Source organism: Lontra canadensis, unplaced genomic scaffold, assembly GCF_010015895.1.
Source record: "Lontra canadensis isolate GAN:19392208 unplaced genomic scaffold, GSC_riverotter_1.0 scaffold41, whole genome shotgun sequence".
In the NCBI taxonomy this organism is placed as follows: Eukaryota; Metazoa; Chordata; class Mammalia; order Carnivora; family Mustelidae; genus Lontra; species Lontra canadensis.
Genome location: NW_022631035.1, coordinates 5,947,305 through 5,973,299, shown reverse-complemented (window position 1 = coordinate 5,973,299; position 25,995 = coordinate 5,947,305). Strand labels below are relative to the sequence as shown.

At 47.1% G+C, this 25,995-nt stretch overlaps 2 protein-coding genes across 2 annotated transcripts; one reads left to right on the top strand and one right to left on the bottom strand.

Annotated features, from left to right (window-relative positions):
• Window positions 1–6,231: 6,231 nt before the first annotated feature.
• Window positions 6,232–10,939, bottom strand: ATP5PD (ATP synthase peripheral stalk subunit d). The gene is made up of 6 exons (XM_032870664.1): window positions 10,774–10,939; window positions 9,165–9,295; window positions 8,393–8,489; window positions 7,407–7,478; window positions 6,580–6,642; window positions 6,232–6,433 (listed from the first exon to the last, which is right to left on the bottom strand). The coding sequence occupies exons 2-6, from the start codon at window positions 9,284–9,286 to the stop codon at window positions 6,302–6,304; spliced, it is 486 nt and encodes a 161-aa protein (XP_032726555.1). The 5' UTR covers window positions 9,287–9,295; window positions 10,774–10,939; the 3' UTR covers window positions 6,232–6,301.
• Window positions 10,940–11,065: 126 nt separating this feature from the next.
• On the top strand, window positions 11,066–24,790 carry KCTD2 (potassium channel tetramerization domain containing 2). The gene is made up of 6 exons (XM_032870661.1): window positions 11,066–11,437; window positions 13,005–13,113; window positions 15,538–15,629; window positions 20,585–20,680; window positions 22,882–23,007; window positions 23,738–24,790. Exons 1-6 carry the CDS (start codon window positions 11,099–11,101, stop codon window positions 23,765–23,767), a joined length of 792 nt encoding a protein of 263 aa, XP_032726552.1. The 5' UTR covers window positions 11,066–11,098; the 3' UTR covers window positions 23,768–24,790.
• The last annotated feature ends 1,205 nt before the right edge of the window (window positions 24,791–25,995 follow it).

Below are 25,995 nucleotides of genomic sequence, written 5' to 3'. Positions count from 1 at the left end.
AGGTAGTTTACAAGTGAAGATCATTTTCCTTATCAAGGTAAGAACAAATACCCAGGGAGGAAATCTCTTCTTCAAAGCGTGTCTGTGTGTGTGTTCGTGTAAATCTTCTCCAAATCGTGTGTGTGCGTGTTTGTGTGTGTGGTTTTTTTGTTGTCTTTTTTTTTTTTTTAGTGTGTGGATGCGTGGGGGGGGGGATGTTGTGGTTTTGTGGTGGGGTTTTTTTGGTCTCTGTTTTTTTAGTGTGTGGATGCCTCGGTTGCCGGTAATTTGCCTTTTCTTTTTGATCAAACCCGGCTGCACTTTGGAAGATAAACCCATATGAGGACAAACGCGGCCCCACTGCTTGTTGCCCCAGCCCGTGTCCAAACACGCCTCGCTAAAGTGCTGCGAAAGCTACACGTCCACGCACGAGAGAAGCGCGCGTGTTCTCTGTGCGTCCGTCACCGTGAAGTTGAAAGCGGCGCGCGGGCAGCCCCCTGCCCCTCAGCCTCGCGGTGGGCGCCGGTTCTACGGCCCACGGCCCCCGCTAGGACGAGGAGGCGTGCACGGAAGCTCGCGTGTGCACGCGCAGCCGACGGGCACACACCAGGGCCAGCCTCTGGGGTCCGCCCAGGCCCGCAGGAAAAAGGTGGCTCAGGAGTGTTTCTAAAGGGACTGTCGGAGAGGGACGTTTATAATTTTCCTACTTTCCTATGTACATAATCCTTTAGTAAGAGGCTCAGTTCAAAATACATATATTATTTTGGCCAGATATTTTTTTCTTTTTTCTTCTTTTTTCCGCTTTGGAGCACACAGCTCCAGAGAACCTGTGGTGGGCTTTCCAGGTGGAACATCTCACATCGCCGGCACTTCAGGGTATCATGTCTACAGGTGGGCGGGAGTGGGGAGGCTGCACGTTCATCAGATTTCCCTAAGACTACCCAAAAAAAGTTTAAAAACCACTGTGTCCCTACAAACAAAAACCAAACCAGAAGTAGAGAATCCTCCTCTCCCTTCTCCAGCATCACCCAGAATTCTTCCTGCTCCCTCTACTCAAAATTACGTTTTATGGATGTTATTTTAAATCATCTCTGACTCCCACACCCTGGCACAGGCCTGCGGCATCACGGCCCTAGCCCGTATCCCTGGAGTCGGTGCCTCTCCTAAAACCATCCTTCAGGCCCTGACTCCACGGAGGTTACACTCGAGTGAGAGAGAAGACGGTCAACAAGTAAACTGGTGAATATTATGACTTCAAACTAAAGAGGGCCATGGGGAGGTATGAGCTGAGGACCCGGAGAAGGCCTCTCTCTGGTCAACAGCAACAGCATCCTTGGCAACCCTGTCCCCAGCAGGACCTCTTTAATGTCTTGATAGGCTGCCGACCTCATAGGGCTGTTGTGAGTTGTAAATGAAATGATTTTGTCCAGCGAGTATAACAACGCCTCGAACACAGCAGTGCTAAGTCAGGACTGTCATGTTTACTAACAGACCAGTTTGCCCCATCATTCAAGGTTTATATGTGATATTCTAGCTAGAAGTGAATGCCTCAAGGCTCAAATATCCTGACTTTGCCTTTCATTCATTATGAATTCATAAGAGTCTTCTGAATGCCAAACACAGTGCTAAACCCTCGGGAATATAAATGACCAAGGTATAATGCTGGCACTTGACAAAGAATCTTCCAGAACCCTCTAGATCTTTCTAATCCTCTAGGATTGATCATGTTACTTTTATCCTCCAAGCATTCTGTAATTACTTGATTTCTCACTGAAACTCATGAAAATGAGTTTGTTTCCAAGTGCCTGCATTTTTGTATTGTTATTCTAATTTATATGTTGGTTATTAATTTTTTAAAAAGATTTTGTTTATTTGACAGAGATCACAAGTAGATAGAGAGACAGGCAGATAGAGAGGGGGAAGCAGGCTCCCTGTTGAGCAGAGAGCCTGATGCAGGGCTTGATCTCAGGACCCTGGGATCATGACCTGAGCTGAAGGCAGAGGTTTTAACCCACTGAGCTACCCACGCGCCCCTTAATTGTTGTTTTTTAAAGATTTTATTTTTGTCAGAGAGAGAGAGAACACAAGCAGGGGGAGCGGCAGGCAGAGGAAGAAACAGGTTCCCAGCTAAGCAAGGAGCCCAATTCAGAACTCAATTCCAGGACCCTGGGATCATGACCTAAGCCAAAGGCAGACACCCAACTGACTGAGCTACCCAGCCATCCCTTAATTGTTGGTTTTATGTAATATTTGCTCTGGAGTCAGATGTATACTGTAGTTTGTTTTTCTTTTTAATTTGAAGCTTGCTTTATAGTCTAATGTTATCGGTTCCCAGTTATTCTGTTTGTAGGACACAGAATTTAGTATATAAGTTATTAAGTGAGCCTTTTATTATAGTTTGATATAGTCTCATTTTGCAAATGCCAAAAGTAGGTGTTAAAATCTTTACAACTGTTATGTTTCCAGCAGTTTTAAACTTTTTTGGTTTTACATACTTTAACATTTTTTTAGCATGTCAAGGTTCCGATTATTTTTAATCCCTTTATTAAGAATTACATTTGACCCATTTCATGTTTGTCTTAAATTCCACCTTGCTAGATGGTAATATAACTCACATAGTTGCCCATCCTTTAAAAGTGTGCATTGCAAAAATTTTCGAAAATACACAAAAACAGAATAGTGAATGAGCCAACCTAGATTTGATAGTTATTAGGATTTTTTCACATTTGCTCCAATAATCCATTTATCCTTTCATTTTTCTGAAGTATTTTAAAGTAATTCCAGACATCACATCATTTCACCCCAGGAGACATTCACATACTTCAATATTAATCTAATTATCTTTTTAAAAGATTTTATTTATTTATTTCTGAGAGAGAGAGAGAAAGAGAGAACGCACGCACAAGCAGGCAGAGTCAGAGAGAGAAGCAGGCTCCCTGCTGAGTAAAGAGCCCAATTTGGGACTCGATTCCAGGACCCTGGGACCATGACCTGAGCCAAAGGCAGAGGCTTTAACCCACTGAGCCACCCAGGCGTCCCTCTAATTATCTTTTCACAGTTGATGGGCGCAAACCAGTATCCAAGTAAGGTCACATACAGTATTTGGATGTTGGGTCTCTTCAGCTTCTTTTAACCTAAAGCTGTCCCTGCCTTCCGTCTTACATTACCCCACACCACTGACTTGTTGAAAAATAAAGGTCAAATGTCCCATATTTTGGATTTATCTTTACTTTATGGTGCCATTTAACTTGTTCTTCTATCCCGGCTATTTCCTCTAAATTAGAAGTTAGTTTTAATGCCTCCGTTAAAGTCAGGTTCAACTTTTTGGCAACAAAACAAAACAATTCAAATGGTGCTGCGTACTTAATACCGTGTATCAGAAGGTACAGCCGGTAGGCTTGGCATCAGGAGTTGAGAACCTGCTCACTCAAGTTCTTCACTAACCTTTCATATTATGGTTTCATCCTCTGAGAAGCTTGGCCTAAAAAACTATTTCATTAGGAATTACAAAATAGTGACTTCTGATGTTACCCTTTTTTTCACATTTATTGGCTGGAATACTTAGTAAAGAACTTTCATAAATTATGTCTGCTAGTTTATCCTGAAAAACAGTTGTTTAAAAAGGCAGGGTATATGCGCAGTATCTTTTCTTTCAGTGCCAGTTTTTTCACTGAACTGGAACCCTTGAGATATATATATATATATATATATACACACACACACATACACACACAGGTATATTTTATATATATATAATATATATATATATATATATTTTTTTTTTTTTTTTTTTTAAAGGATGGACAGCTTGTGGTTGGATTTTGGGTTGACCCAGTATGAAAATTTGCCTAATAGGGGTCTCCCCTGATTCATCTTTATCCTAAATGTTTGATTCTGGATTCTGTATTTATGCTACTTTGTGGATTTCTATCTTTACCTTTTGCTATATAGGATGTGCTCTTGGGGTGCCTGGGTGGCTCAGTCAGTTAAGTGTCTGCCTTTGGCTCAGATCATGATCCCAGGGTCCTGGGATCCAGCCCCACATTTGGCTCCCATGCTCTTTCTCTCTCAAATAAATCTTAAAAAAATAAATAAATAAAAAGTACTTTTTTCTCCAGTGATTTGAAAAGCCTAATCCCATTTTACTAGTGATTATTTTTTTTAAGATTTTAAGTTATCTCTACATCCAACACAGGGCATGAACTCACAACCCCAAGATCAAGAATCACACACTCCACTACCTGAGCCAGCCAGGCACGAGACTAGTGATCATTCTCAATGTAAAATGAATGCATGCTCAATGCCAAAATTTCCAACAGCCCAGGAGAGTACACAGTTTAAAAGTGCCCCAATCCTACGCAAATGCCTTGGATGGAGAGCATGTCCAGTCGTTCACTAATATCTCTTCCGGTAAGTCTTCCAAAGGGTCTCCCTCCAATGCTAGGGAACCCTGCTACAAAACTTCCTGGGGACCAGTGTTGGGTCCTTCCTTGAACAAGTTCTAACCCCACTCCAAAAGCAAACTGAACGGCTTTTTCTTAGATTCCCCATGTTTTACATTCGGAATCCTTCGATCTTTAGGATGGCTCACTGCCAGTTCAGTGACTCACAGCAGAGAGAGGGAATGTCACTCATTTCTGTTTTGTGCACTGAAGGCCTTCTAGCGCACACACTGCTGTAACTAAAGCAGCTCTAAGAGGAACACACCTTGCCCCTCAACCACACTTTACCTTCAACACAGTACCTGCCCCTATAACCAGGGGTGATGGGGCCCAGGCTCCCCTCTGCTTATGTCCTTTAAGACCACATGGCTTTCTAGGCGCTATCAGCCATTGTCGCTCTCCTCTAGTCCATCTGCCACCTTTGGTAGCAATGTCAAAAGGCTACTGGTCAGTGCATCCTGCCCTTACTCTTGCAAGTTTTTCCTACAGGATCTAAGCCTTATTAGGTCAGATGCCTCTGCCAGAACACTTGCTTACCTAGAACCTTCCCAGGTTATCTCATCATAATCATTCTCATTATAATCCTGAGGTTTGTGAATGAGAAAAGGCAAGTCCTAAGGCAGTGAACAAGTAGTCTAAAACCAGCAATTCAATGCTCAGAGAGAGTAAAGGGGTAGGCAGACCAGGTCCTCTGACTTGAAGGGCAATAGAATGCCTTCTACCGCCTCGCCTTGGTTTTTTTTTTAAGATTTTTACTTATTTGACGGACAGAGATCACAAGTAGGCAGAGCAGCAGGCAGAGAGAGAGGGAAAGCAAGCTCCCCACTGAGCAGAGAGCCTGAGGCGGGGCTCAATCCCAGGACCCCGAGGTCATGACCTGGGCCGAAGGCAGAGGCTTAACCCACTGAGCCACCCAGGCACCCCAATGTTTGTTTTTTTTTTAAGTCATCTCTACACCCAATGTGGGGCTCAAACTTGTGACCCCAAGATACGAAGTCACGTGCCATCTACCCACTGGGTCAGCTGGGTGCCTGCACCTCACCTTACCTTATACCTCCTGTATTTGTTGCCACCGCTCTGGAGTCCTGCTAACTAGGATCAACAGCAGGAATTTCTTAAATGAAATGATGGAATTGAAATAATTTTCCGTGTTCGAATACAAAGCTATAACCATTTTATGCCTGTGACAAAATTTTGTTTTACACATTTATGCTGAGCAACTGAGGCACAGAAAAGGAGATCCCTGCTTGCTACTTGCCTGCTGTCACATCTGCAATTTGGGCCATCTGTCCCTGTGACTGACTTATGGACAAGTACAAGGGAGCACCACTTAGGAACCAGTGGTTTGAAAGCAAAGAGGAAGTTCAAGGGAATCAAATGATTCCTCTTAACATATTCCAGTGAAATGCAGTCATCAGCCCTACTGCGATTTGTTAAGATTTCAGCAGCCCGGGGCGCCTGGGTGGCTCAGTCTTTAAGTGTCTGCCTTCCGCTCAGGTCATGATCCCAGGGTCCTGGCATCATGCCCCACTTCAGGCTCCCTGCTTAGCAGGGAGCCTGCTTCTCCCTCCCCCACTCCTCCTGCTTGTGTTCCCTCTCTTGCTGTGTCTCTCCCTGTCAAATAAATAAAATCTTAAAAAGAAGATTTCAGCAGCCCTGGGGGCTACCTGGCTCCTATACACCCTAACCGTTAGGCAGGTAGACCAGCACACAGCTGCAGGCTCAGCTTTCCATCTTAACAGAAAGTCCACTTGCAGTGGTGGCATCTCCGAGTCGTAACTGTCTCAGATGCAAAGGAGCAGACACACAGCACCGTACCCATTATTTTTAATGTCCAGCGTTTAGAATACGAGGGCCAGAGCTCTCTCCCCACCTCAAGTTTATAAGTTTTCGATTGGCTTGTGAGGCCAGTAGGGATACTTCTTCTTGTCTAATTTGGTTTCTGGGAAGGCTTCATTCAGGTCCTCAATGGTCATCTGATCAAACGGAATTATGTTCCTTAGCTTCTCCAGCTGCAAAGAGGGGGATTGTGTTAAGGTAAACGGGGCCACAGAGATGCAAAAAAGAATCCGAGGTAGGTTACTGCCACTAGGTGACAGATGTGTGGCCATGAGGGAGAGAAAACATCTTACAAGCAAAGGCCAAGGCTGATCCTTACCTGCTTTTCGTATTCCACAATCCTGGCCTTTGAGAGAGACAAAAACTCAGCACAACTTTTCACCTTAAAGAGAAGAGAGACATTCTGTTTTGAAACCAAGTTGTAGTTTTCTGACCCTGAGGCTCCCAAAACAGAAGTCCCAGAGCCCACCTTGCTTTCCCACTCTGTATGGAGAACACGGGGCTGCACTGACGCCTGGGGGGGGTCCTTGCTTTGTGAGGCACACGACAGCTTTTCCTGAATTCACAAAGAGCCCCCTACAGGAGAGCTAGCTAATGATAGCAGGACCAGGGTTCGTCATTCGTCAGCAAGTTACTCATTGAGACAACCTACAAGATGCCTGTTTCACAAGGGCCGGTTAGTGAATGTCAGGACAAGCCGCCTGACCACCTAGCCCGACTTCCCTTTGGTGGAGCCACCTGGCTTCTCACATTCGGCTTTCAGATTTTTAAGCAAATGGTTAGGTGTCTGAATACTACCTTGGATAATGTCCCTACCCAATTCTAACTCCTTGTTTTTAACAGCATTGTTGAAGTGTAAGTGGCCTACAATAAGATACAAATACTGAAAAAATGCTACTGGAGAAGTTCTGATGTATGTATCCACCTGTGAAACCATCACCACCATCAAGACAGTGAACAAATTTATCAACCCCTGCCTCCTATTCCCAGCCAACTACTCAAGCACTGCTGCCATAGATTACTTGCATTTTCTGGAGTTTTATTTTATTACTCCTTTTAATTCCCTCTACCTTAACCTAACTTCTAAGAAATACAGAGCCATTAGGAAATACAGTTTTAGAATAAAGAATAGTCTCAACTACTTACATCTTCTTTTTCTTCAGCGTCCACCTGAACAGTGTATTTATCCTCTGGCACAGGAATCTTCAGGGCACTGAACTACAAACACAGAACAGTTGTTATTTATGTATCTGGGAGTCCAAAGAAAGGGCTCTAAGACCCCCATCCTTACAGATAAAAACACACTCTCTATCCCGAGAGGAAACCAGTATGCATCTGAAGTGTTGCAGTGAAAAGAATATTAGCCTGAGAACAGGAGCTGAACGTTCTTAGTCCTGTCACTAACTGGATAATTCTTTATTACCATGAATTTCAGTTTCTTCATCTGAAAAGGACAGGTGGAACAGAGGACCTAAAAAATGGGCTCCTAGAAACCTGTAGTTCTGAAGAAACTGATTTCTCTTTCAAATGAAACCCTAACGGACTAACTGGCAGAAGTAACGTTTATATAATGGTGACGAAGATAGGTCTCCTTAGAAGACTGCTTGGCCCTATGGCCCCAGCATAGAGCACTAGACCAGGCACAGAGTAGGCCTTCGAAAAGCCATCTGTCCAATGAATAAATAAGTTGTGGATGCTGAGGTTTAACATGTAAACGTCAGAGGAAGCTAGGTGGACGAGAAATTTAGCCAAAAGACAGAGTCAAAAGTGAGAAGAGAAAGGAAGAAAACAGTGAAAGGGTAGAAAAGATGTAAGGGAGACAGGTGAGGGGCTAAAAAAACAATTGAGGAAGTGTTGGAATGGAAACACTTAAATCCACAGCCCTCTGCTTCCCCGATTAAAAACATACTAGACTGTTTCTTTGGATAGGAAACTTGCTAAGTGAAGACGCTGAATTCTCTGTACATATTTACCATATATCTACACCCTCTTTCCCGAACTTCCTTTGGGCTCGGACTGCTAAAAGCACCCTTGTTTCCATGCTGTCATCCTGCATCTCTAACCAGCTACTGTTCTGCTCCGTACTCGCAAGCCACACTATGAGACCAGTGCTTTAGCTGCCTGAGTCTCACCTTCTTCTCAAAGTCATCTACCAAGCCAGCCTTCGCCACATGGGCCTTGTAGTAAGCCCAGTCGATAGCAGGGGGTTTCTCCGGGAGAGTAGCCAACCTGCTCACATGGAAAAGCAGAAGTTAAAATTGGTCTATGAGCAACAGAAAATTCACACAGTACGTTCCTTATTCCTATGGCCTAGAGTTATCATCACAGTTTTCTCTAGGAGAGAGATCATAAGAATGCCAAAAAACTACTTTCATTTGGAAACATGCATGCTTTAAAAAAAAAAAAAAAAAAGATTTATTTATTTATTTTAGAGAGAGCGTCTTCAAGTAGGGAGAGGAGCAGAGGGAGAGAATCTCAAGCAGACTCCCTGCTGAGCACAGACCTGACCTGGAACTCTTGAAATCATGACCTGAGCCAAAACCAAGAGTTGGAAGCTTAACTGACTGAGCCACCCAGGCAACCCTATGTGTGGATTTCCATATAGCAGAAGAACATCAGAAACTGGTATGTAGGGGCGCCTGGGTGGCTCAGTGGGTTAAAGCCTCTGCCTTTGGCTCAGGTCATGATCCCAGAGTCCTGGGATCGAGCCCTGCATTGGGCTCTCTGCTCAGCGGGGAGCCTGCTTCCTCCTCTCTCTCTGCCTACTTGTGATTTCTGTCAAATAAATAAATAAAATCTTAAAAAAAAAAAAAAAAAACAGAAATTGGTATGTAATTCCAAATCACTGTTTTGCTTCCACACTTAGTAGCAAGTTAAGCAGGTCCCTCTTAGAATGGTACTGACTTGGAGGTAAGTGTCTCATTCCAAGATTTCAGGGAGTTAGCAATGGCCTTCTGGTTTCGGGGTATGATCTCCCCAAAAGCTACCCAGTCAATGGTTTTTAGAGCAAGTTTTCGCCCAGCCATCTTGAGATCCTGAAAAATAAAACAGGTCAGATCAAAACAGGGCTTTTACGGAGAATCCTTTAAAAGGCACCTTAGAAACATGCAAACCTTTAAGAAATAGATCAGCATCCTGACAGCTTGAGGAGTACCTTTATCAACTAAAGGAATCAGGATTACTAAAAAAGATAGTTTAGCTTTTCAAACTCAAGGCATGCAACAACCTGGCATATAGCTACATCATTTCCTCCAAGATTGTCCCCCTCTATTCCCCAACTCCTACTCATCCTTAAAAAGCCCAGTTTTCTAGTGTCTGCTCTTCCTGTACCTTTGGAAATATCGCTAAATTAATACACACTGCATAAAAGCAATCATTTAAATACATTTCCATTCCGACTGCATGCATTTTATTCAGATGCTCCAGGGCACAGATCTCAACACATACACACGTTTCAACAGAGCTTAAATAGAGCAGATCCTAGGCCAGAATTTCCTCACCTCGAAAATGGGGATAATACCAGCCCTGCTTACCCTCAGAAGGCTGTTAAAAGACCAGTGAAATTGTGCACATCAATCTGCCGTAGTCTTACCAAGCTGAAGGAGTTCTCTACTCCCTCCCTATCTGACGGGTAATACCTGCACCTTCCCATTCAGATCTGATTATCCCCTGCAGCACTACCACGTACCCTATGCATTCTAGTAATACCCTTAACAGAGGTTTTCAATATATATTTGAATGTGGGAGAACATGTCAAGTGGTTACAGCCATTTTTTTTTTAAACTAAGAATATGGGGAAATAGTTAAACTACATTCAAGACCCGTGCCAGAAATCAGGAGGAAGACTGAAATGCCAAAGGCCTTTCTTTGCAAACTATGGGGTGGATCACAGGGGAGTTGCAAGAAATCCTCCCCAGGATCTTAAAAAGAACTGGTCCAACACCTGCCTCTTGCTTTCCTTCCCTCTCAGCAATAGCTTGTTTCCAGGAGTGGAGGTGATGGGCAGGTGACTTTTACTTTAAGTAATCTCAACACCCAGCGCGGGTTTCAAACTTGCAACCCAGAGATCAAGAGTCCCATGTTCCACCGACTGAGCCAGCCAGGCACCCCTGTAGTTGACTTTTAAAGACACCAAAGAAATAAAGGCCCTTACAGAGATTTTCCCAAGCACCAGTGCAGGGGGGCTTCCTAAATGATGGGATTTTTGTCCTTTGTATGTTGCTGAATCCCCAGCGCTGGGGGCGGACCGAACGAGACGAAGCGGGTGGAAGCACCTCGGTCAGTGGCGGCGGGGGTCACAGCCCGGCGACCTCGCGCGGGGGAGGGGAGAGGAAGGGAGAGCCGAGCAGAGCGGCGGCGGCGGCAGAAGCTACACCCGGGCGCTCTGCCAGCAGGCCAACCACAAGGCCCGGCCTCCTCGACAGGGGTGCGACAAGGGTCGCCACGAGGTCTGGAGGGGGCAAAACAGGGCAGCGCGCCGACATCGGGCCCGACGTCCCCAAACCCCACTCACCTTCACCGACCCCGGCTGCCCAGAGTGCACAGCAGCAGGGAACGGAACTGGATCACCGGAAAGCCTCCCTGAGCCAACCCCAAAGCTGAAGGGGCGGGCCTTGCTTCGCAGGGCAGCCCGTAGAAATGGAGGCTGGTTCCGGAAGTCCCGCCCCTGAAGGCGGGTGCAGCACCTCCCCCTCACGGGTCCCCGGGCGCTGGTTGGGGGCGCTCCCGTCCCTCTCCCCCGGTCCCACCCCCGCCGATGGGCCGGCCCGGCTCTCCCTGCCGAGAGATGGGCCGGCCCGGCGGCGCGCGGGCAGCAGCGGCGGCGGCGGCGGCCCAAGATGGCGGAGCTGCAGCTGGACCCGGCGATGGCGGGGCTGGGAGGGGGTGGCGGGAGCGGGCTGGGCGATGGGGGCGGCCCGGGCCGCGGGCCCCCCAGCCCTCGCCCCGTCGGCCCCACGCCCCGGGGGCATGGCCGCCCGCCTGCCGCTGCCGCGCCGCCGCTGGAGCCGGGTCCCGGACCGCCAGAGCGGGCAGGGGGCGGCGGTGCTGCCCGCTGGGTCCGACTGAACGTGGGCGGCACCTACTTCGTGACCACCAGACAGACACTAGGCCGGGAGCCCAAGTCTTTCCTGTGTCGCCTCTGCTGCCAGGAGGACCCGGAGCTGGACTCGGACAAGGTGCGCCCCGCCCTCGGGCGCGCCCCCGGCCATCGAACCCCCTTCGTGCCTCCTAGCTCGTCCCCAGATTCCTGCGACACGCTCCCCACAGGCGGGCTTTTCGGGCCGGAACCCCCTCCTAAACCCTCCCCCGCCAGGCTGGCCCCGGGGGCTATTCTCCCCCATCCTCAGTCGCACTCCGGCTCTCTCTCTGACCCCGCCCTTCGCTCCCAGCGACTCATTGCCCACACAGTGCCCACCCGCACCCACGAGAACCCACTCCACACCCCTTCTCGTATTCCTCTCTCTGCCACTCTCATAACGAGCCCCTCGGATCTGCATGAGTTTTCCCTTGGCTCCTCGTCAGCCCCTCACTGCCTGTGCCAGATGCGTCCAGAACTGGGTCAGGGTGAGCGGAGGCATCTTTGTAGCTTTCTCAGACTTCCTCTTGGACCCCTCTGCCAAGTTGGGTGAAAGCCTGGGTCTGACAGCTGCAGGAAGTGCTTCTGGTGATAGCACACTTCTTTCCTGTGGTCCTGGGCCCTGAGCTCGCATCTGGTAACAGTCACTGTTCTAGGAGCATGTTAGAGCTCAGATACATGCCTTGGAAAGAGATTACCAGTTGCCAGTGCAAACCCAAGCCGACTGGTTAAGGCCATCGGGAAATGCAAACTGAAGAATGCTGTTGAGCAAGATGCATGGCTCCTAACCAAAAGTTGAGAGGTGACGAGACACTTCCAACCCATTTCCAGTTTGAAGTGTTGTTTATTCGCTTTACACATTGATCATTTAGTAAGGCGTTGACCATAGCTTACCCCACCTTCGATATAGCACTCAGCCAGTTACATTGAAATAGAGTTAGGTTTGGGTAAAGATTGGCTGTTTTATTTATTCACCATCTACCTCTCCTCTAATCTCAGATCGATAGAAACCTGTCCTGCCCTAACTTTAAAGAAATTCCAAAACCTTTGCTTGTAAAGGAATTATTTTTATCTACCCTAAATCTCTCTTTTTGCAATAGAAGCCAGTTTCTTCTTGTTCCTTTTACTGTAAAGATGAGTAGGATTAAAGCTGCTCAGCGCCAAGTCCCGGCAGTGCCAAGCTTCCTCCGGGCACAGAACTGGGGTGTGTGAGTTACAGCTGGCAATGCAGACTCCCACTGATGCTGGCCTTGAGCTCAGGAGTATTGCCAACTATACAGAGGTTTTCTTAGAATTAGGAATGTGATTTGGGGGCAGTAGAGCAGTCAGAATGTCCATCTCAAGCAGAGATTTAATAATCAAACTATGGCATTTTTCTTCTCCTTACTTTATAACAGATATCCCATAGAAGAATGGTGGTAATTGTGTCCCAGTAAAGATTTTAGAAGTTCACGTAAACGCCTGGATGTGGGACTAGGCATCTGTAACACCCCACCTGAAAGGATCTCAGAGTACAAGATACATAGAGCTAGCCTTGCCAGTAGTTTGTGATAAGCAACATCTAGCAACACTCGCCCTCTCACTAAAGAATTGTGACAGAGAGGCTGAAACCCTGCCCGGACTTAGTCTGAAATCTCCAGAGTGATACCTTTGTGTTTGGTTGGCAGGACGAGACAGGGGCCTATCTGATTGACAGAGATCCTACCTACTTTGGTCCTATCCTAAACTACCTCCGCCATGGGAAACTCATCATTACGAAGGAGCTGGCAGAAGAAGGTAAGAACAACGTTTGAACTGGGCATTTTCAAAATTTGGGCTCTATCTTTAAAGCTGTTTCACACTTTGAATTTTTTTTTTTTAAAGATTTTTATTTGACAGAGACAGACAAAGTGAGAGAAGGAACACAAGCAAGGGGAGTGGGAGAGGGAGAAGCAGGCTTTCCTCTGAGCGGGGAACCCGATGCAGGGGCTTGATCCCAGGACCCCGGGATCCTGACCTGAGCTGAAGGCAGACGCTTAATGACTGAGCTACCCAGGCGCTCCCAAATTTGAATTTTTTTTTTTGGAGATTTTCATCGAGCTCATGTACAGGTGTAGTAAAGGTTTATGGAAGTGAGCAGGGAGTCTCTAGTTACCTAGTCTTATCTGAGGAGGTCTTGCTTAAGGGGTCCCCCCACTGGGCTCTGTTCAGCCTCCTTAATGAGAAGGAAAAGAGATAGCTCAGTGTTACAGATAGCTTCGGGAGCATTCTCCAAACCTGCAGAATTGTCAGAATCCCTTTTTACTTTTACTTATGAGCTCGTAAGCAGTGACGGTCCGTAGCCCGGAGCATCACATCTCTGACATTAATTATTTATTTTTTTCAATTTTACTTGCAGCTATAAAACATAATAAAGGCTTGGCCTCATTTCTTTTAAGACTGGTCTCATGCTTCCTTGTAAATTTTTGCAGCTGACCTGATTCGTTCTCTAGTCCACTGTCAGGTGTGTCACCGGCTGCCTCATCTTTTTGGTTCGTAGGCCATCTGGACTCTTAAGTGCGTCTAGAATCTTTCTAAAAGGCTTGCCGTGGTCTCACCAAAGGCATTCAGTAGGAGATTGGGGCCTGTCCCTAAGCCCAGGGCACCCTGACCTAGAAGCTTTAGCTCTGAGTAAGAAAGCTGTAATGGCCATGCTAATTAATGAAGTGGCCGCAAAACACATCGGTTTCAACTGGTAAGAAGAGGACTCGTGTGCTCGCTCTTTCTTTCTTTAACATTTCAGAAGCATGCAGAAATAATGGGAATAGTACCATAAATTCCGTGCACCCACCGTCCAGCTTTAATAATCACTACCTCATGAATAATCTCGTTTCTTGAAAAGAGGAGTCTTCAGCATCTTTTCTGAAGTCTTTAAAAAAATTGTTTTCTAGGGGCGCCTGGGTGGCTCAGTGGGTTAAGCCTCTGCCTTCGGCTCAGGTCATGATCCCAGGGTCCTGGGATCGAGCCCCACATCGGGCTCTCTGCTCGGCAGGGAGCCTGCTTCCCCCTCTCTCTCTGCCTGCCTCACTGTCTACTTGTGATCTCTGTCAGTCAAATAAATGAATAAAATCTTTAAAAAAAAATTGTTTTCTATTGAAATATTTTCAGACTTAGAGGAAAGTGCCAGAACAGCACAGAGAACTCCCAGATTCATCAATTCTTTAGCATTTTTTTGGTCATGCTTGTGTTATCATCCATTCTCTCTCCCCACTCCTGTCCTTCCTCCCTTCCCCACCACAGTTTTTACTTCTGAACTATTTAGATCAAGTCACAGATTCACCCATTAATTCTTCACCTGTATTTCCCAAGAACAAGGGTACAGTATAGTTACCGAGTTCAGGAAATTTAATATTAATAAATATTTCTATCTACAGCTTATACTCTAATTTTATCAGTTGCTCCAATAATGTTTTTTATAGCAGATGTTTTTGTCTGATACCAGATCACACATCCCACTTGGTTGTCCTGTCCAAGGTCTTTGATTTTATTTAGCACGGCATTCTTTCAGTAACTGCCTTTTATGTTCAAATAATAAGCATCCTATTAAATGTGGTCCACATTAATTTATACACACTCACCGCTGGTCATTTTTAGGACAGACTGGGTAAGCATTGCAGGCTCAGGAGTTCTCCATTGTGACCATTTCCAGGAAATAAGTGACATATGGGAAAGGTGTCCTGCAGCTAATGGGCAGGTGCAGGGAGAGGCAAGGAGGGTGCCAAGTGGGAAACTGCAGGGGTGAAACAGAATGAACAGAGCAGCCCCAGAGCTTGACTCACTCACTTTGGGGAGAAGGAAATGGGTACACCCTAAACAGCAAAGAAACGTTTCCCAGCCTGAAGGAGAGAGACCACGCTTCCATTTGAGAAAAGCAGTTCTTGGGGCACCTGAGTGGCTCAGTGGGTTAAGCCTCTGCCTTTGGCTTGGGTCATGGTCTCAGGGTCCTAGGATTGAGCCCCGTATTGGGCTTTCTGCTTAGAGGGGGGCCTGCTTACCCCCCCATCTCTTCCTGCCTCTCTGCCTACTTGGGGTCTCCCCCCTCCCTCTGTCAAATAAATAAATAAATAAATCTTTAAAAAAAAAAAAGAAAAATACAGTTCTTAGCAAGCATGCAAACTTCAGCTCTTGCTGTTTTCTGGGGAATGCACACACATCTCTAACTACAGTTGGTCCTTGGCCTAGGTGTTCTGGAAGAAGCGGAGTTTTACAACATTGCATCTCTTGTGCGGCTGGTTAAGGAACGGATACGGGACAATGAGAACAGAACTTCTCAGGTAATGGGTTTCGAACTTTTTTTTTTCCCAGATTTTATTTATTTATTAATTTGAGAGAGTGAAAGTATGAGGGGGGAAGGTCAGAGGGAGAGGGAGACTCCGGCTCCATCCCCCGACTCCAGGATCATGACCTGAGCCAGAGGCGGTCGCTCAACCAACTGAGCCACCCAGGGACCCTTTTTTTCTTTTTTTTAAATAAGATTTTATTTTTAATCTCTTCACCCAGCATGGGTCTCAAACTCAGAACCCCAAGATCAAGAGTGCCAGGTGCCCCATGGGTTTTGAACTATTAAAGGGAGAAGGTCTCCATGGCTCTTTGTTGCTGTGTCTGGGTGGGATCTGAAAAGGGTCACGTGCTGTCAGGCAAGAGCTACCGCTCCCCTTAAAGCTGGAGGTCCGTGTGGAACACAGTCCGTGCTCCAGACATTCGCCACCGGGCTTGTTCAGAACAAGGAAACAGCAGAAGACGTAACAAAACAAAACAGCCCACTTGTCCCTTTAAGAGAGCGAGAGGTTGTGGCTGCTCATGCCACCGTTTGGCAGCAAGTCCGTGGCACTTGAGGTCCCTAACCTTGTTCTCGAAGGCAGAGTATCTGCTCCCTCCACGTAAGGGCCCAGCAAGCTCTTTCTCCCACCTGTTGGCCACTATTAGGACCAGCCTTTTTAAAAGTGAGATCATGTCCCATTCAGCTCCCGATGGCCACATGAAACCAGTCTCGCACTCTAGACTTTAGGAGCTTCTTGTGAATAATGCTCCTGAGGAAATAATCTCAGGCTTTCCTGTTAATTATGAAGTCTGGGTTTTTATATTAACTCAGTAGACAGAATAACAACAACAAAACCCACACAATTTGCCACCAGTTTGAGAAGACAGTAAGGCACACACCGCTTACTTCACACCATGTCACCCATCACATGTCATAAGTGGCCCTTGAGATTCTCTGGCTCCTAGGAGAGGGTCTGTGCCCTCTAGAAGCTTGAAGTCTAGCGGGGAAAACAGACGTTCCCTTTCCTGTATAGGCTCTATTTTAAGAAGGTACAGCTGTAGTGACAGAGGGCAGCATTGGACTCCACTGTGACCATCTGTCTTGTAGCCCGAGTTGCCTCTTATCCCATCAGCTCCCAGTGATGGATGCTTTCCTGAGATCCAGTCTATTGCAGTGTAAAATTTTCCCGTGATTCAGAAGGCAATGTTTCTTTTCAAAAGTCAGAACAAAACAAAAAGTAAAAAATAGTTCCTCTCTATGTTCTATCTTAGACTTCATATATCCAAATTTTCTGGGTGTTTTTTTGTTTTGTTTTGTTTGGTTTGGTTTGGGTTTTTTTGGCTCTAAATGGAGTTATCTGGTGGGGGAACTGACATCTATGACAAAAAATGACCTTTCTTCACTTTATCTGTAGTAGTTTGCAAAGGTGGAAAGAAGAGCTTACTTGGTTTTCTTCCTTCTAGCCAATGTCTGAAAACCTTTCTAATGTTCAAAAATGAATTTATAATTGGTTTGCAATTTACCATATGAAATATCTAATGGCCTCAATCTCGTTGCCATCTCGGATTATAATGTACGTGGCATCTTTCTCTATTGTAGGTACTTAATAGCTAGACGTTCTGGAAACCTAGCTTTGTCCTCAATTTTCCACATTCCGAAAAAACTTTTGATTGCTTAGTGTAAATTTTGATGGTACCATGAATTATGTAATTTGAAGCCATTCAGCCCTGAATGTTCTGAGTTCTTTGCCATTAGCTAAGTCCTTGAGAGCATTGTAAGATTTGTTTGATGACAGCGATTAAGTTAATTAGTCCTCTAGGTTCTGAAGGCTTGTGGATATAGACCCAGTTGGAAGCTTTTTTGTTCTAGGGATGGCAAGGCCTTTTTGATGCTAATTGATCTTTCCATCTGTCCTTTTTATTTAGTGAAACTCTGAGCAGTGGATTTGATGTTGTTCAAAAACACCCTCTTTTGCATGTATCACAGCTCTAAGGCAAAATTGGCCATGTGTGTATTTTTGTGGCTGTCCCTTCAAACACGTTATCTCCTTTAACTTGCTGATTTTTTTCTTAAGATTTTATTTTTAAGTAATCTGTACACCCAGCATGGGGCTGGAACTAACAACCCCAAGCCACACGCTCCTCCCACTGAGCCAGCCAGGGGCCCCTAACTTGTCTCTATTTCAGGGAGACACACATGACCGGGATTCAGGCAGAGCCCAAGATATGGGTGTCCTACCCCACCTTTTAGTGACTTCTCATTTCTCTATTAGTGGCTGCCACTACTCTGCTACTTTGCTGTCTCTGACATTTTTTGTTACGTCATTAATCTTAGTGCATTTGAGAACACCTGTGGTTTACTTTGGAAGAGAAAAATAAAGAGGTAACATCTTAAATACCTTGGGCTTTGATAGTTGGGGCTAGTATCGTAGATCTTTCGTAATACTCTGAGTTTTAGAACATAAAACACTTGGTTGTTTCCAAAACGTGTGCTCAGAGATCATTGAAATCTTCCCGAGATTTGCTCTACATTTTAGGTGGAGGGAATGTTTTTCTTGGTGCCTCGTGTAACAATAGTTGCGTTCGGTCCAGAAGGGGAGACCATAAAAGAAAGAGCTCAGCATTGTTGGCAGACCAGCCCGGGCGCTGGTGCTGCCTCCATCCCAACAAGCACCGCCTGACTCAGGCAAGACACACCAGTGTCCCGCAGAAGACGGGAGCAGAGGAGGACCCCACTCTGGGCTTGGAGCACTCCCTAATCCGGAGCTGCTTTTGTTGAGCCAGTATTTCCCCAGCAGCGGGTTCTTCCAAACAAATTTTCCAGAGAACTGAAGTCATCCTTTTGAAAAAGCACCAAAGCCAAATTTCCATTATTCTTAAGGAAACCGTCTGTATTTTCTTTCTTTCTTTCTTTTTTAAAGATTTTATTTATTTATTTGACAGAGATCACAAGTAGGCAGAGAGGCAGGTGGGGTAGGGGCCGGGGGGGGGGGGGGGGGGGGGGGGGGAAGCAGGCCCCCTGCTGAGCAGAGAGCCCTATGGTGGGACTCAATCCCAGGACCCTGAGATCATGACCTGAGTGGAAGGCAGAGGCTTAACCCATTGAGCCACGCAGGCGCACCACCCATCCCCCGCCCCGGTCCATATTTTCTTGAAATCCCGAGAACATAACCAATCCCTCCGTGACGGAGCATCATTGTTCTCAGCTTCCGTTGCTGTTTGTGCTCTAACAAATGCGTCATGTCCTTCGGACGGGCAGTGGATGTGCAGCTGTTGGACCCAACACTGAATGGTCCGAAATTGAAAAACGCTGCGTCTTCCTTTGAGCCTCCAGTCGTCCTTATGTGAACAGGAGCTCTCATCTGGGGAGCATGCCTCCCTGCAGCAACCCTTGCCCTCACCTGACTTTGGCTTTTTTTTTTTTTTTTTTTTAAAGATTGATTGATTTGAAAAGAGACACACAGAACAGAGGGAGAGTGAGAGAGAGAAGCAGACTCCCCACTGAGCAGAGAACCCGACATGGGGTTTGATCCCAGGACCTGAGCCAAAGGCAGATGCTTAACTGACCGAGCCACCCAGGCGCCCCCCGACTTTGGCTCCTAAAGTTCACAGCCCAAGTCCTAAGGGAGGGGTTCTCCTGTGGATAAAGCGTTAGGGGCCTTAGTGCCGCAACTTTGGGGCATCTAGCCTTTTCACTTCTGGTTCTATCTTCTGTTCCAGAGTTGAGTGGGCTAACAAGTGACTTCTCTCTGAATCTGACACCAACTGGGTGTCCAGCAGTTCGTCCTCTCCTGAAACTAACTAGTGTGTAGTAACTATTTCTACAGGTTTCAGGGCTCAGCCCCCCGCTTCAGATGCCAGTGCCACATCCCAGGCCCCCATGCTACCTGCACTTCTGTCCATCGCGGCTACACAATGAAGGGTTCCCATGACATCCCCCTTTGGGTTCAGTAATTTACTAGAACAACTAGAACCCAGGAAGATGCTCTACTTATTATTACAGTTTATCTCTAGGAGACAGGACAGCCAGATGGAGAGAGACTGGGGCGGGATCCGAGCACAGGAGCCTTTGTGCCTGTGGAGTTGGGATCTACCACTTGGCCAGCACGTGCTTATGGTTGCCAACTTGGAAGCTCCCTGAACCTCAGTGTTCGAGGGTTTTTAAGGATGTTTCATTACGTACACATGACTAATTAGATTAAATCATTGGTCGTTGGTAATCGAATTCAGTCTTCAGCTCAGCCCCTCTCCCTCCCACCGAGGTCAGAGGTCAGCAAGTAGGACTGGACGTCCTAACCTTCTAATGGTGCTTGGTCTTTCTGGGGACCAGTCATTAGCACAAAAAAGATACTTTCATCCCTCAGGTAATTCCAAGGGTTTTAGGAGCTCTGTGCTAGGAACCAGGAACAAAGACCAAATACCCATTTTTTTAGTATATACTTCCGTAACGGGAGTGCTACCATTTAACTCTGAAACGCTTTCACTCTCAGGTACCATCAGCGGAGGGTCAGTGTTTTAAACATTGGTATATCCTGGGATCCTGTTCAATATCTTATTCCCATAATAAGATTTCACTCTGAATAAACCAAAATGGTCTGCATTTTCAGGATGTATATCAGATATGAACCAATTAAGATGATGAGGTGACTTTCTTGTCTTAAGTGATTTTACTCTATTTTCTACTCCGGGAAATGGCTGAAATCTAAGCACATAACTCATTTCTCTGAACTTCAGAATTATTGGACCCACTGATTCCATAGCCTTGGGCCTTTTTTTTTCTTTCTTTCCTTGGATAAGTTTTTATTGAAAAACGACATTGCTGCTTGTCAGAGGGGTTCGTGTGGGGCTGTCCAGAAAAAATGTCCAAGCAAGCTCCTTTTCAGCGGTCAGTTTTGGGAAGAGCCACACCAGGGCAGCTGCAAACTGTCATGTCCTCGAGATTGTTCTTCAAAGTCTGTTGTTGTCGCAGGGCCCCGTGAAGCACGTGTACAGAGTCCTGCAGTGCCAGGAGGAGGAGCTTACGCAGATGGTCTCCACTATGTCCGATGGGTGGAAATTTGAACAGGTATGTTTCCCAGGAGGCCCCGTGCCTTAAACCGTCGCCAGCCATAGGCAGCTCCTAACCTCAGGGGTCCGTCGGGCCAGGTGGGAACCTGTTCAGAAACGTAGGAAAGAGCCACTGGGTGTGGATGATGTGCTCAGTCACACCGGATGAGTTGGGAGACTTGAGAGTAGTATCGTGTCTCCCAACTTCACATCCAAGTTTCAGTTTGATTGTGCTTGCTTAGGCCTGAAAGTACCTCTCTGGGGTTTTTCTTAAGTGCTCAGTTGACATTTTATAGAATAACTACGAAAAGAAGGCTAGGATTCAGCAATAGCCCTTCCTTTCCTCCCCCCGGGGTGAGAATGCTGTCGTTCCAAACATGTATGTAGTCCATCCTGAAGAGCATGGGCGTGTGTGATGTGAAAGGAGTCAGGCGTGGTGAGAAGTGTGGCTTCGCCGTTCCCCATCAGTCTGTGCATTTCTGTTCTTGAGCTTTGTGTCGTGGAGGAAGTAGCCAGACAAAGCCACACATCAGCGTTGTACTGTTCCCTCCATTAGATGGCAGAATTGTTTAGCTCATCTGTTGCCTTCGCCACAGGGAGGCTGGGTGCGAGCAGAAGGAACATGTTACCATTTTGTGGGGATCAGGCCTGTTTTTACGCAGACTTTTGAAGAGTCAGTTGAAGGGTCACCAGAAACTCACCTTCTCAGCTAACTGCTGCTGGGCTGCTAAGAGCACTGTGTTGTAGATCGAATGCACAGGTGTCTCCGCCTTCAGAGCTAACGCAGGATCCTTCCTCACGCTTGCCCGCACTGCCAAGTCCATTCTGCCTGTGTACGTCGGCCTGATTCTTAGCCAGGTGGGGGCTGCGAGGTGTTGCCATACTTCCACCCCACAAGTATTTTCCCTGCTATGTGTTTTTTCTTTTTCAAGATTCTATTTTTAAGTAATCTCTGTGCCCAACATGGGGCTGGAACTCGGGACCCTGAACTCAAGAGTTGCATGCTTCTCCTGCTGAGTCAACCAGATACCCCCTCCCTGGAATAAGTTTTAAGCAAAGAATGTTTTGGTTTTTTTTAGATTTTTATTTATTTGACTGAGAGAGAGAGGCAGCAAGAGAGGGAATACAAGCAGGGGGAGTGGAGAGGGAAAAGTAGGCGTCCCTCTGAGTGGGGAGCCCAATGCGGGGCTTGATCCCCGGACTCTGGGATCATGACCTGAGCTGTAGGCAGATGCTTAATGACTGAGCCACCCAGGTGCCCCAGCAAAGAATATTATTAAAAAAATAATAATAAAAATAAGTATTCTTTTTTTTTTTTTTTTTTTTAAGTTTATTTGAGAGAGAGCACAAGGGCTGGGTGAGGGCAGAGGGAGAAGCCCCACGGAGCAGGGAGCCTGATTCGGAACTCAGTCCGGGGACCCTGGGATCATGACCTGAGCAGAAAGCAGATGCTTAACCAACTGAGCCACCCTGGTGCCCTTTTAAGTATTTTTATGAAAGCGGTGAATAATTATGAATCTTTTTCTCATCTTGTTAATGTTTGGGGGGCAGACAAGGCATGCTTGTACGAACTCAGTTATATGGATGAGGAAGTTAAAGCCCATTCATAGAGCGAATCAGTCATGTTCTTCTGACATGAGGCCCTACATGCTTGCCCAGATGACCTTACCCTTTGGCTTAATTTTTCCCTGAGCATGTGTATTGTCTATTTAGAATTGAATCCTGAATTCAATTCGCTAAAAAGGTTAAAGGTCCCAGCAGCATATGGCTTATGGTAACTCTTCAGTGATTCACTCAGTGCTTTCCAGAGGCTTCTGAGTACCAGTCTCCGGTCCAGGACTTCTGCCTGAGGATGAGCCAGCTCTGTGTAGGCGTTTGGCTGAAGCAAGTGTCCATTCTCATTCACACAAACATTCTCTTTCACCTCAGTGTTTGCTAGAAGGAGTGTGATCGTGGTAATCCTAGTTGCCGCCTTCCGGCTTGTTTCAAGTGCTTGGGTGGGGAGACAGTGGCAGCGCCCCTACTTTTCTTCTCTAGGGAAGGCTTATTGACGATGCGCTGGTGAGTCACTGAGATCCAGATGTGCCCTTGAGCCTGGATAGTCCCAGAAATGATCGTCCATGAGAGGCAGAACTGCACAGTTGGGTCAGGAGGAGGGCTGGATGCATGTGGCACTTTGGTACCTGAAGGTGACTGTTTGCCATATTCTTGTTCTATCAGCTGATCAGCATCGGCTCTTCCTATAACTACGGAAATGAGGATCAGGCAGAATTCCTCTGTGTCGTCTCCAGAGAACTAAATAATTCTACCAATGGCATTGTCATAGAGCCCAGTGAAAAGGCAAAGGTAAGAAATGCTGTCACCAGAATTTTGTCTCTGACTCGTTTGTTCCCAGCCCCTTAGAGGGCTTTGCCTGAACCAATTGTTGCTTGAGGTTTCTTCCCTTTCCCTCGGAAGCTGGCTTTGCATCTTGCCTTCATTTTGGTTTGTGACTGTTATAATTTAAGTCAGGATTTATGGAGCCGTGGCTGAGGGTTTTAGTCAGGAAGCGCGTACTGAAATAGGGTGGACTCACATACCCTCTGTCCAGTCAGTGAAAAAAATCTTATTGCCACTAATTACAACAACGTGAGAATTCTGAAACTCAAAATTGGAAATTATTTTGTGTTTATTCTTTGAAACTGTTCTCTCCTTTTTGCTGCCTCAAGAGAAGAGGTATTTGGTTACCTCTGTGACCTCCTCACCTTGAGTCACTGGGAAATTGTGCAGTTACCTCACACACTCTCCTAAGTCAGCAGCCCGTGGTGCGTCTGAACCATTTCCTTTAGCATCGACAGCACTCGGGGCCCCACGGTGTTGAGCAAGTCTTTTACTACTGAAGTGCTTCAGGGGGGTCAGGGCTGCAGCCTTGCCTTGCCTCCTGGTTTACCAGGGATTGTCGTGCTGCTCGCAGGGGTCCAGCAGAAAGCAGCTGCAGGTCCCTTTTTCCTCAGTAGTCTGCTTAGCAGCCTCAGCCTCAAAGCAGGTCTGCTCCAGAGTCCAAGCCTCAGCCCTCTCCCCCGTCTTCCACTTGCAGATTCTTCAGGAGAGAGGATCTCGGATGTAAATTCCAGATCCTTAACCATCAGGAGAGCAACCCGGCAGAGCACCTCGTGACGTTTAATCTTGCTCCTGTACAGTAACCAACCGAGCTGCTGCAAAGCAAAGCTGAGCCTGGCCCCCCAGTGGAGAAGTGTTCTGGTCAAAACCAAAGGAACCCCTGCCCCCTCCCACAGGAACCTGAAGACAGACGCGACTCCCGGCTGCAGAATACCTTTTCAGAAACCTGCTTTTGTTTTCTTAGCCAGTGTCGTGACGAGTCTGATAACCGCAGCTGGGCCAGGTTCCCAGTTGGAGCCCTTCTGGGCACCTGGGGGAAGGGAAGAGGAAGGCCTGGCTCCTTGTACATGCCCGTACTTCAGGGAAGCCGCGGCAAATGAAGGAGGATCGTCCCTGAGCTGTGCCATGTTTTCGCCCGAGTGCCGCGTTGGAAGCCGCTTTGAAACACTATCTTTCCCCCCTTCTCTGCACCCCAGACTAATGCAGCAGATGCCAAGGACTGTAGCTTCAGTCTGTCAAGTTGAGTTTAGGTTTTGGATAAAGGACAGCATTGCCAGAATAACACCACCCCCCCCCCGTTCCTGTGAACAAAACCCCTTTGAGGAAGCGGGTGATGGGGTGTCCCTTGGTTATGGGCGGAGGTCGGGGATTGCTGCTCTGGGTTCGGGGCGCTTAGCCGCCACCATGTCCATCCCTGCCTCATTTGCCTCTAGCAGCGCAGACTCTCCAGTAGCTTACTTTCATCCCGAGAAGAGGTCTGAGGCAGGTGGCGTCCCGCACTCTGTTGCACAGACAGATGGGAGCGTCAGGTAGCTGGTCTGTAGCCTTGCTCACCCTCCGTTGGCCCATCTTCCTTCTCTGACTTCTGAAACTGGACCGAAGATAAAAGGGACTTGGGATCCTCTGATGGCTTGGGATGGGGACAGCATTTCTTTGAAAGTTGCCAAATGTGTTACATTGTAGTATCCAAAAGTGTTATTTCTTCTGTGATTGTCTCTTGGAAATGCCTTGACTGAACATTTAGTATTTATTTGTGTCTCTTCTTGATTTCTGACCATGCCTGGCAGGCGTGTCCGTGCCCCCACATCATCCCCGGTAGAGTGTGTGTGTTTGCTGGGCAGGCCAAGGAACCCCCTCCCTGCATCTCCGACCCCACCCGTTAGCATCACTTCTTTCTTCGGAGAGCCAGGTCATGGAGAATCAAATGCTTGTTTGACCAGGGAGGGGAGTAAAGCCCTCCTTCAGGCTGGGACCACAGAGCTCGTAGCTGGATCGTCTCGGTGAACAGTCATTGAATGCAAAGGGCCAGAGAATCCTTCGTTTTTCCCTAGATGACTTTCCTGGTATGGCAGATGGCCCAGAAAAGGGGAAGGTGCCATGGGACACTCCATCTGTAACGGCCACCCCCTGCCAGTCGCTCCTGTCTTCCTCCACAGATGAGGTTCTGTCCCCTCCACAGCTCAGCTACTTCCTAGGTGGGTCTGGCGCTGAGATTTTTGGAAGTGACTTACAGGCTGTGCCAAATATCTTTTGAGCTTGTGACACGTGCCCATGTGCAGATGGCGTAACTGTTCTTCAGGATTCTCGCTTTGACCTTATCTGTGTGTAAAGCAGGATAGAAATGTGTGCCCAGGGGTGTCTGCTGATACGGGAGCGTGCTTGTGGACGTCGGCACCTCAGAACTCTGGCCCGTGCCCACGATTGCTACAGCTAGAAAATGTTACAGGAACTTCTACCTACAGTAAAAGCAGTCACCTTTGAAAAAGGTCACAGATATCCTGTCATCTTTCAGGAAAAAAAATAAAATAAGATTTGAATGTGTCAAGGAAAAGCTGCTCTGACCAGAATAGGACAGAGGACTTTGGAAGAGGCACTCTTTGGCCAATTCAAAAAAGTAAAATTTGACTCAGAGGAGGGAAAGCAGCTTCATTTGGGGCCGGGAGCCCAGTCAGATTTGCTTTCCCAGGGCATTTCCCTGGCGGTCGGCCCATGCTTCCAAGCCTGCTCGAAGGGGTGAAGCCAGGTGGACCAGAAGGCAGAGGAGAGCAAGCCCGTCCAAAACGACCATTTCTCTTCTCAGAGTCCCACAGTGGATCCTGCGGAGAGACTGCTGGGCGCCGTACTCAGCAGAGAAACCAAGAGCAGTGACATTGCCGCTCTCCTGCGGGGCTGGCTTTCGTGAGGATCCCCTCCTCGTGGCAACCTAATGACAGTTGCTCCAGTACTCCTGAAGCT

Excerpts from the sequence above, each read along its gene's own strand:
- ATP5PD (XM_032870664.1), bottom strand. The coding sequence starts at position 9,286 with ATGGCTGGGCGAAAACTTGCTCTAAAAACCATTGACTGGGTAGCTTTT. Across the intron at positions 8,490-9,164 it reads AATGAGACACTTACCTCCAA|GTTGGCTACTCTCCCGGAGA; the intron begins GTCAGTACCATT and ends CCATGTGAGCAG. Across the intron at positions 7,479-8,392 it reads TAGATGACTTTGAGAAGAAG|TTCAGTGCCCTGAAGATTCC; the intron begins GTGAGACTCAGG and ends CTGTGTTTGTAG.
- KCTD2 (XM_032870661.1), top strand. The coding sequence starts at position 11,099 with ATGGCGGAGCTGCAGCTGGACCCGGCGATGGCGGGGCTGGGAGGGGGT. Across the intron at positions 11,438-13,004 it reads CGGAGCTGGACTCGGACAAG|GACGAGACAGGGGCCTATCT; the intron begins GTGCGCCCCGCC and ends TTTGGTTGGCAG. Across the intron at positions 20,681-22,881 it reads ATGGGTGGAAATTTGAACAG|CTGATCAGCATCGGCTCTTC; the intron begins GTATGTTTCCCA and ends TTGTTCTATCAG.